General features: G+C 32.4%; 2 protein-coding genes across 2 annotated transcripts; both read left to right on the top strand.

Annotated features, from left to right (window-relative positions):
• Nucleotides 1-3102: 3102 nt before the first annotated feature.
• On the top strand, nucleotides 3103-4327 carry LOC143349135 (MICOS complex subunit Mic10). The gene is made up of 3 exons (XM_076780127.1): nucleotides 3103-3412; nucleotides 3503-3550; nucleotides 4052-4327. The coding sequence occupies exons 1-3, from the start codon at nucleotides 3334-3336 to the stop codon at nucleotides 4204-4206; spliced, it is 282 nt and encodes a 93-aa protein (XP_076636242.1). The 5' UTR covers nucleotides 3103-3333; the 3' UTR covers nucleotides 4207-4327.
• A 774-nt stretch (nucleotides 4328-5101) lies between these two features.
• Rb (adaptor related protein complex 3 subunit ruby) lies at nucleotides 5102-9944 on the top strand. Its single transcript, XM_076782955.1, has 10 exons — nucleotides 5102-5597; nucleotides 5898-5973; nucleotides 6110-6691; nucleotides 6762-7058; nucleotides 7198-7465; nucleotides 7546-8253; nucleotides 8323-8613; nucleotides 8690-8961; nucleotides 9044-9408; nucleotides 9628-9944. Exons 1-10 carry the CDS (start codon nucleotides 5464-5466, stop codon nucleotides 9773-9775), a joined length of 3141 nt encoding a protein of 1046 aa, XP_076639070.1. The 5' UTR covers nucleotides 5102-5463; the 3' UTR covers nucleotides 9776-9944.
• Nucleotides 9945-11729: the final 1785 nt, after the last annotated feature.

Raw genomic sequence — 11729 nt, 5'->3', positions numbered from 1 at the left:
TACATTCTGCGTACCTACGGGAGTAAATATATTGAAGATTATACGTAATACTTATTTCAAAGAAATTCTGTAGAAGAAAACGTAGATACTGCTGTTCGCGAATAATTTCTATTAACTAAATCAACAAAATTTGGTAACTGACAACACCTTATGTTTCTCTACATTTCTATTACAACAAGCGGAGAAAATTATTGGAAAAACGGTGAATTATTTTGTCGTACTAAATATCAGCACGATAATTTAATCAATAAATTGTAACAGCGTCAACCGAGGCAAATGTAACCGTAAATATGTTTATTATCTAAATTAGCATATTAAAAAGATTACGTTTACAACAGAACTAAAAAGTATAATTCTCGTAATAAAATACCATTAACGTGTATCTACACAATATTACAGTCTTCCGTGTGACTAAAAATTCTAATAAATTCCACCTCGCGTTCACGTGGACCTGCGTTTGTATTTATATTTTTGTAATCGGAATGTTTTCACTGCGCTATATCGTGCACATTATAGCAATTATGCAACCACTTTAAACGTGTTGAAAAACCGCGTTCGAGCGCACACCTTATCGTTCAACCTTTTCATAGAGCTTGTACTTTGGATTGGTAACATTTGTCCTCTCGTTGTCACGTGCAACGAAAAAGAAACAAAATAAAGAATACAGGTTTTCTTTCACGCAACTGCACCGTATGTTAACGCCGCCCATACTGCGTGCTAATGCATCGCATCGAAACGCTGGGAACGATACATTGCATTAGCGTCGACTCTGTCTCGAGTGGAAACTAAATTTTGCAAATTCGATTCAAATATAACGAACTATTAACAGAAATATTCGTTATCTCGATCGAATAAATTTATTTAAACGTTCGATGACTAGAAAAATGAGTAAATATACTAAATCACGGTACTAAAAAATTCGCTTAGAATTATTTATGCATAGATCTTCCAGAATACCTTTTACCATACTATTTTATCATACGTTGTAAATGTTTAATTTTCAAGTCATCTATAATGTCGAGTACTTTTAACAATTCCTTTCAGTATTACTGTGATCATGGTCGTCGATATTTTGTTGTACACGAATTTCGTAGTCTACACCAGTGTCTACGTCCGTTGTGGTAAGTGCTATGCACTTCCTTTCGTTTTTCTTCATTAATGAAATATAAAAATTCAAAATTCGAACCTTGGAATAAACGATTTTCATAATGGAACTGTTATACTCTTTTTTTTTAGCCTGAAAAAATTATTTATTTTATAAAAGAGAAAAAGAATATTTATGAAAATATTGTTTAATTCGATATAATAGAAAAGTAAAATAATATTGGTTATAAACGTTTAAAACAAATTAGTGTCAAAAATTAAAGTCAAGTGTATATTTATTTTTAAATAACTTTGTAGAATGTTAGGTATTAATTATTAAACAATTTCTAAAAGAATTTACATGATTTGCAATATTACGTGTCACTGTACGATGTAAAATAAACTATTTGATGATATGTTATTAATGATACCCTTTGTATAATTAGACGCTGTAATTGACTGTCCTATCAATCTGTTGTCGACACCTATTCATCTTCCTGTAAATGACAATTTATTTTATTCAAAATAAACAAAAGAAATTTCAAAGAAGACTAAACAAATAAATTTCGAAATCGATGCATGTCCGGGTACGTTTAGAGCTGCTCCTGAGATCTAATTTTGATTGCTTCCGAAATAATTAAATTCTTCTAATATTTAGTCTTAATTCCAAACACTAGGAGTGATAAATTCGAATTCCAGTGTGAACTGAAAACGTTGGAAATGACACGGAAATGGTAAGGAGACTCGCGATCCGCCAATCCGTGTAATAAAAAAAAACATTGCATGTAACGTCTATTCTATACCTCGTCTGTGATGCAATCTCTATTTTACCAACTCAAAATGGGGTAAGACTGTAGCACTATCGGCAGAAAAAATTAAAATTAAATAAAATAAATGTTAATTGTTCGGAAATAATCGAAATCTGGATTTCGTGAGCAAAAACACAGATGTGGTGTTTTATAATTCTATTCTACAATAGAGTGTGACATTAGAGAATCATAGATATAGAATAGGTTAAACATTGAATAGGATTTGGTTGAGACTGAAGCAGATGTCGGTAAATTACGGTACACAGGCCACATATGGTCCGCCATCTATAACCATGCGATGTGTGAGATAAAAATGATTTTTGAACGAATTTCATGGTAGAATTATACAACCACCACAGTGTTTTATAAAAACCTTTATTTGTTTTCATTGGCATTCTTTACTGGATAATGATATAAGAAACAACTTTGAGATCTTGTAGAAAGAAACCAGCTGTTGAACAAAATTTATAATCCTTCTAAAGACAGGAAACGCTCCAAGAACATGCATACTTGTTAAACAGAAAGTTAATGTTTTCTTACGTAGAGCAATGACAATATCTTTTCCTCTTGTGCCATTTCCGTTGCATGTTTCCGGTTACCTACTAAACCGTTCACTTTAAATTTTGCTCTTCTTTATAAGACATTAAAACTATGTATTTAACAACAATAACAAAACACTTTAGAGTATACAAAGCCACTCTGCCAAGGCGCGAACCAGAATGAAAAGCTTGGCATCACTTTTCTTACAAAAAATTTATTTCATTACAATCGTAACTATTTCCTTATTGGCTATTTTTACGCGGGAAGAAACCTGCGCTGTTATCATGCGTACTAAACTAATTATGGTGAGTTCTAAACGTACATATAGGAGTATTTACATGTAGCAATGGCCATTTTTACGCGGGAAGAAAATTGCGCAATTATCATGCGCACTGAACTAATTATGGTGAGTTCTAAACGTACATAGAGGAGTACTTACATGTAGCAATTGCTTTCTCACAGCCGAGTCGGCTATGGTTAAAACAGCAAAAATAGACCGCGTAGTTTGTAATGAAATTATCGTACAAAGTAAAACAATCATCCGATAAACTAGACCTTCAGTAAATAAAATTTATGTGTTAAATATTCCATTAAATTGAAAACATATTTTTTCTCGACGTATACAAATATGTAACAATACATGCCTTGTACTGTATAGAAAACTTTATGTACATTTATTTAAACGAAATGGGAACGCTTAATTGCATTGGTTCTATTGTCGTACATTTATATTAGGCACACATACATACTATCGAAAAATATCGTTGGTCAAATGATATAACAAGCTCTTTTAACGTTGCTTTTATAAATAATCGATGTTTCAATTAGTTTCCCTCACGATGGTCAGAAACTTATGTATGACATAACAACCAGTATCGTAGATCTACTTTAATACAGAAAAATGGCTGGTGCTACATGGGCCGAAGACGAAATTGGACGAAAATGGGATCGATGTTTCACAGATGCTCTATTTAAATTCGGTAAATATCATCTAATATTTTTAATCATTATCTAAGTTTGAGAACGTATTAATTGTATTTTTTGTTGGTAATACGACTGTATTTTCTCAGGAGGAGGAGTTTTTCTTGGTGGTGTATTCTCCCTGTTTTTTTTCAAACGTAAGACTAACTTTCTTCAGTACTACTAGAGATTGTATGTAATTTTTATAGTGTTAATCAAACATGTAATTTATTCGACAATACATTTAATCGATATATCTTTACATCTGTACTGTAATGGCAATAATATTTTTAAAGGTTAATATACAATAATTTTTGACTAAAAAATGTGTCTAAAATTATATTTTTAGTGTTATCGAGCATGTTTATAAACTTGATATACATGTTTGATGTTTATCTTTACATTTTATTGTTAAAAATTGCTTTGATATGCACGTGATATAGGTTAAGTGCTAGGAACACATTTTATTTTTTTTTTGTTTTTTTAATCGTAAATATAAAATAATTTTCATTGCTATCCGTTACTATTTGTTATATTTATAATTCATATTAATATTATAGATATTCTAATATAAAAAATAATAGTTTCTTAGAACAAGGGTAGTAAAATTAATTATTAACATATATTACATATTAATGTAATTTGAATTAACTTTTTAGGGAGAAAATGGCCCATTTTATCTGGGGCTGGTTTCGGATTAGGTATGGCATATTCCAATTGTCAAGAGGATTTGAATTCCTCGATTAGATCACGACAAAAACCCAAAGATTGCAGCAAGGTTGTACCCAAAGATGAAGCAAAAAAAAGTGTTTAGCAAGTTCTATTGAAAAAAATTGTTATGCTGTTACAGAACTACGTATAATATACGAATAAACTAGTTGAACTTGTATTATAGTGTTCTATAAAATAAAATCTTCGATAATTTTAAATTGTTACACGTAATTTACAAAATACATTTCTATGAAAATTATCTATATTTGCTTTATTATTCATAACATTTAAAACAGACAATTAAGAAATAATACGGAATCTATATTAATTTTCATCAGCATTTAATTAGCATTTTATTTCCCTCAATTCTGTAATGAATGACACAATAAAGATAATGACAAAGAATGAAATAAATTAAGATTTATAACTGACAAATATAATAATCGGGATGTCTACAAAACCTTTTTTTAGTTGAACTTAATATATCATTTTATTTCTCTGTAAATTAAAAGTTAAGTAGAGACAAAAATAAAGGTATTGGATAAAGTTTATTCAAATAGCCCGCTCGCTGGACAATTTGAAGAGATAAAATGATTTGAAAGATTTTGGCCCAGATGCCATCTTTTTACATATATCTACTCTTTGTAAACGATTTAGTTAATACACCCAAGTAGATGATTTTCTCTTAAAAGGCAAAAATTAATGTTTCTTAGTGCACATCGATATTATAACTTGCCACGGTTGACTTTACTCTACTGTGAATCATGCTGAGCGAGACAGTAAAGCCGCGAGAGTCTGATTTTGCATTGAATAGACAGAGACACATAAATGCTGCGTACTTTTTCTATCAAGTGCATAATCAGACTCTCGCTGTTTTACTGCCTCTCACTCAGAATGGCTAGTACTGAAGTCAGCTGTGCTGTCGCGTAAAATTGAACCATGTAAACGAACCTACCTACTTAATAACTTAAGCAGTTGCTTCGTGAAAGTTTCAACGTTTCGATTGATATTTTACCAAACACCGTAAACTTGTAACTTGAAATTGCAATCGTAACAAAGTATAATGCATAAAATAAAGGCATTTAAGCAAAACTAGTAGTATTAGAATTGCATATCGAACTTTACTCTTTTAAATATTGATTCGATATATTTCGATATACAGAGCGAGAATCTGACGGCGAGTAGCTGGTAATGGGTACGGTCGTACGGATCTAAACAGATCTAAACAAGATGGATATGTGTTGATACTTGGTGGAAACGTTTTACGGTAAATTTGTCAGATATTTGGTCAATTATAGCGAAATCTGCATCGAGAACAGAAAGGAATCAATTATTTCGTATTACCCGAAAAGAAAAAAAAATGTTAACCGCTGCTGCAAATTCGTTATCGAATAACGGAGGGTCGTATAGCAACGATAGACCGTCAAGTACAGCAGATGCAGAACTTGCAACCGATCCTGCGTCTGGTGGATTTTTTCATTCCGATTACAAAAAGTAAATAGATTACTTTTTATTTTTGTTATACTTCATTTATGAAAAATATTTTAATACTATACTACGATTCATTATAAGCGAAGTATAAATAATATAAAATATACATAGTTAAAATTGAGAAATTTAGCGATTGTTTTTAAATAATACTTTCTCTTTGTTTCAATTTTTATGTTGTTACAATTAACATTTTGTAATGTTACATTGCAAATGTGAAATACAATAAATCTAAAAATAAATCGCTATGAAATATGTTTATGTATGATGTGCAGTTACATATATAAAAAGTATTCTTTAATTTAGACACGAAGATTTGAAACAAATGTTGGACAGTAATAAAGATGGACTTAAGCTAGAAGCTATGAAACGTATAATTGGGGTAATTAATTTTTTCTATCTATATGTTTAGTAATATTTTATATCAATATATTTCAAAAAACGTTATTAGTTTCTATACATCTCTTACTAAATTAATTTGATTTTTATTAATAAATTAAACGAGATACATTTTTCAGATGATAGCGAAAGGAAGGGATGCATCGGAACTATTTCCAGCTGTAGTAAAAAATGTTGTATCAAAGAATATCGAAGTGAAGAAATTAGTTTACGTGTATTTAGTTCGTTATGCGGAAGATCAACAAGACCTAGCACTTTTATCTATTTCTACATTCCAGCGAGCATTGAAAGATCCTAACCAGTTAATAAGAGCCAGTGCTTTGAGGGTACTCTCGAGCATACGCGTCTCTATGATAGTGCCTATCGTAATGCTTGCTATTAAGGATTCAGCTAGCGATATGTCGCCGTACGTTCGAAAAACTGCCGCACACGCGATACCTAAACTTTATTCTTTGGATTCAGAGCAGAAAGAAGAGTTAATAAGCGTTTTAGAAAAGTTGTTATCCGATAAGACGACACTAGTCGTCGGTTCCGCAGTAATGGCTTTCGAAGAAGTTTGTCCTGAAAGGATAGACCTGATACACAAGAATTATAGGAAACTCTGTAACTTGTTAGTAGATGTTGACGAGTGGGGCCAAGTTGTTATAGTGAACATGCTTACAAGATACGGACGTACACAATTTATTAATCCTAACGTAGATGTATGTATAATTATCTAAAATTACGGACAGCACAATCAAGATATATATTTTCTGAAAATAATTTTTATAGAATATGGAAGAAGATGAAAACCGCCCATTCTATGATTCTGATTCTGATTCGTCTAATGCAAAAAAAACAAAATTATCGTTAGATCCTGATCATCGATTATTATTACGAAATACAAAACCACTTTTACAAAGTAGAAATGCTTCTGTAGTAATGGCAGTGTCTCAATTGTATCATCACACAGCACCACGAAGCGAAGTAATTATTGCTGCCAAAGCACTCATAAGGTTATTAAGAGGACACAGGGAAGTGCAGAGCATAGTTCTTCATTGCATTGCTAGCATATCAATTACCAGAAAGGTAATGTAAGTACTAATATAATGATAATACGATTTATTGTACGTATTGAACAAATGTACGCAAAATCTTTCTTTTATATGTATGTAGTTTTATAACTGAGAATTTTATACATATCATAATTGTTAATATTTCTGTACAGGGGATGTTTGAACCTTTTCTTAAGTCATTCTTTGTAAGAACTTCAGATCCTACGCATATAAAGCTTTTAAAATTAGATATTCTGACCAATTTAGCAACTGAAACTAGTATTGGAGTTATACTGAGAGAATTTCAAACATACATTTCTAGTAGCGATAAAGAATTTGTGGGAGCAAGTATACAAGCAATTGGTAGATGCGCAAGTAATATAAAAGAGGTGACAGATACGTGTCTGAATGGATTAGTTTCGTTATTAAGTAACAGAGATGGTGAGTATTTATCAAACATATAATTAGACGACCATCCAACACCTATGTAATTATAATATTTTGCCTGATTTTATATTCAGAGGCGGTCGTAGCGGAAAGTGTTGTTGTTATAAAAAAACTCTTACAGACTCAACCAAACGAACATAAAAATATAATTACTCATATGGCCAAGTTAATGGATTTTATAACTATACCGCAAGCGAGGGCATCTATTTTGTGGCTTTTGGGTGAATATTCGGATAGAGTACCTAAGATTGCACCGGATGTCCTTAGAAAAATGGCCAAAAATTTTATAAACGAGCAAGACATCGTAAAGCTACAGATTTTAAATTTAGCTGTAAAGCTATGCTTAAATAATCCTACACAAACTAAATTATTTTCTCAGTATGTCTTTCAACTTGCAAAATACGACCAAAATTATGATATTAGAGATCGTGCACGCTTCTTAAGACGCTTTGTTTTCGACGACGACGATCATACAAAGAAACTTCCACAGCTTGCAAAACGAATATTTCTAGCTCCAAAACCTGCACCAACCTTAACATCTAGGTTTAAGAACTCAGAATTTCAATTGGGCACATTATCACACTATTTGGATATGCCATGTGCCGGTTATCGACCTCTACCACCCTTTCCCGATACAGCTCCCGATCCATCCGTAAGAGACATTGCAAGCGGCAATATAAGAGATACAAGAGAAGAGTATTACAAGAAAGATAAGAAAGACAAAAAAGGAAAAGAGAAAGAAAAACCTTTTTACAGCGATGAAGAAAGTGTCGCGGCAGAAGGTAAACTTTACTATTACTGAAATTTCTACAATACAATTTCCAGATTAACATATTATTGTAAAATTTTAGAATTAGACAATGAATCTTCGAATACTTCGATGAACGATTCTTCGGACGAAAATAGCGTTTCGTCTGAATATACATCAGGCTCTAGTAAATCTGAAAATGATAACGAGAAAAAGAAATCTGTAAAAGACTTGGACGACTCTAATAGTGAATCTGAAAGCGAAGGATCAGATTCTGAAGAAACTTCTGAAGATTCTGAGGAAAGCGAGGAAGAAAAAAAGTATAAACTTTCAAACCAAGACGCAAAAGAAAAGCCAAAAAGTAATATCGATCTTCTTTTGGACTTAGACGACGGTAAGGATAGATGATAATACTACAATTGTTTACAATATATATTATCGATAAAATCAAATTTACATTATAATTGCAGTCATCCCAATGACACCTGTTATGCCATTGAGTGCAGGAGGTTTTCTTATTCCCATGAATTCAAATGTTATAAACGATGTTAGAGAAGTATCATCTACGTTTATTCCATTAAATAAATCTGAATTGTTAAATAGTATCACCGGCCATGGTTTGAAGATCGAGTTCAGATTTACGAGATCCCAACATTTAGTAAGCGCTCATTTTGTTACCATCGAATTAACATTCTCTAACGAAGGTAACGAGCCTATTAAAGAAATACAAATGGGAGTAAAGGTAAATTTTGAACGCGTTAAAAATTTGATTTATTTTTAAATATATTTTCTTTTTAAATATTTATATTATTCGATTCCTTTAGAATTTACCAAAAGGTATGCTTATCCATGACTTCACACAAATACCATTATTGGAGATAAACTCCAATTTATTATCTACATTGGGTATCAATTTTAATGATTCCACACAACCGGCAAACTTTAATATCGATTTTGTAATTGGCGAAGAAACGTATTCGTGCTCGGTTACTGTTAAAGCACCTATCGGGGAAATAATACGAGCCGTGATGTTGCCAGAATCTATGTTTATTGCTGAGAAAATAAAATTAAAGGGTATGAACGAACACGTAGCAAACGTACAATACTCGGGAAATAAAACAGCTCTTTCTCAGACGATTATTGAAACTGCAAATGTTGCAGTGATATCTAGCAGCGACGAAGAAATAAGGTCAGTGAGTTATGTGTTGATCGTCGAAATAAATTGTCATTTCTTTTATCGAAATAAAACATGGGACATGGCTAAAATTTTTTTTACATCATACTATGAGCCGTTCACAAATCAAGATTGACTTCACTTTTTTAATTTTTTAACTAAATTACTCGATTTGATAAATCAGCAGCACACATATTGTTTCATTCTAACGTAATAATTTCATTTTGTTTACAGATTTGCCGCCCACACTTTAGCATCAAACTCATTAGTGTTAATAACGATAAAATTTTTAGGTGACGAATGTTTGGAAATCTGTGTAAATTGTGAGAAAATGGTAATAGGTTCTATCTTATTGAATGAATTAAAAAGCAACTTAAAATAGATTCAATGTTTTATACTTATAGGCAGAAATATATGCTAAATATATTTACAATACTTGTATAAAATAAATGTAAACTGATATTAATATTATATATACTTATATACATAAATATATATATATATATATACACATCATTTCACAAATACATGTTTATTAAATATAAAAATTCAAATATAATGTTCATTACAGCATTATTAACATTTTGGTAATAAATTAAATTTACTATTTAGGAGAAAAAGTATTAGTTCTTTAAATTGTACTAGATAAATCTTAAAAATTTATACATATATCGTAACTTGTACTTTCTTAAAGACTTCTAGACTTCTACTCGAGGAGTTTCGAAGGATCGACAAAGGCAAACTAACACATGCTCCTTTTCTCGATTCTTGAAGCTACCCGAAGTAACTTCGGACCGCCGCGTCGGAGTCCCAAGTTTGCGTGGAATAGTTCGCTATTTTCAACGATAAATGGCGCTTATTTTTCGACCTCGAACCCTCTGGTGTTAAAACGCCCAAGTTTGTCGTGGAATAGTTCGTTACCTTCAAAGCTAGATGATGCTTATTTATCGACCTCAAGTCCCCTGGTGCTAAAACGCCCAAGCTTGTCGAGAAATCCATCTAGCGTGAACGATACGAACTATTCCACGACAAACTTGAGCGTTTTAGCACCAAGGGGTTTGAGGTCGGTAAATAAGCGCCATCTAGCGTTGGCGGTAACGAACTATCGCGCGCCACAATACATACCACCGCTTTCAAATCACTGCTCCTTAATTTACTAATTACGCCTTTCCTGGGATTAATATATGAACTTTTAGAGTTTAAGAATATAGTATAGACCATTGACAAGATTCAGGGATACTTGTTTTAGCCATTCCATGTGTTATTAAATAGTTATTAACCAATATCGAAAGTCTGTACACTGTTTTTAACCTTTCAACGCGACACCTTAGGGATCTATCGCTAATAACTAATTAATTAGAGGAAGGAGCATTGCAAAATTGGTCCTTGAATGTTCCCAGGGATATCTATCGATTTAAGCAGACAATAGTACAGCCATAAATGTTACGACTTCCGATATTCATTAATAACGTCTTAATTACTGGCGGAATGGTTCTAAAACCTATCCTTGAATCTTGCCAAGGGTCTATACTATATTATTCGATTCTAAAAGTTCACATTTTAATCCCGGGAAATGAGTTATTAATGAATAATCAAGGTAAGTAGTGTGTATCAGGAGTAGGAGGAGTGGGGGTAGCTGTACTCCGTTTTTAGTTCGAATCCCGTTCTTAGATGGCGATACTATACGTCGTCACCAAATCGTGGGGGGCGAGAGGGGATCTGTACTCCGGATAGTACGAATCCCGTTCTTAGATGGCGATACTATACGTCGTCACCAAATCGTGAGGGGCGAGAGGGGGTCTGTACTCCGGATAGTACGAATCCCGTTCTTAGATGGCGATACTATACGTCGTCACCAAATCGTGGGGGGCGAGAGGGGGTCTGTACTCCGGATAGTACGAATCCCGTTCTTAGATGGCGATACTATACGTCGTGACCAAATCGTGGGGGGCGAGAGGGGATCTGTACTCCGGATAGCACGAATCCCTGATATTACATGGCGATACTATACTTTGCCACTTTTTATCGTAAATATAGATATAACTATCGTTTCCAGTAATCGTTTATAATTAATTAATTGGCAAAATATATAGAGTTTGATAAAATATTAATTAGAGTCGAATAATATTTGGACTAGTTATAAGATATTTTAGAATTTATAAAAATTAGGAAATTATTGGGAAAGGTTGGAGGGGAACGTAAATAAAAAGCATGGAAAATATGTATTATAATTTTGATTCCTTATTGATGTACACATAAGGAATGTTTTACACATTTCTGACTCTATTAAATAAAAACGTGTCTCAGAATCTTAATATCACGTTTCATAAATAAGT

This window comes from Colletes latitarsis, chromosome 2, assembly GCF_051014445.1.
Source record: "Colletes latitarsis isolate SP2378_abdomen chromosome 2, iyColLati1, whole genome shotgun sequence".
Taxonomy (NCBI): domain Eukaryota; kingdom Metazoa; phylum Arthropoda; class Insecta; order Hymenoptera; family Colletidae; genus Colletes; species Colletes latitarsis.
The sequence above is the reverse complement of the archived record's forward strand: the minus strand, read 5'-3'. Positions and strand labels throughout refer to the sequence as shown.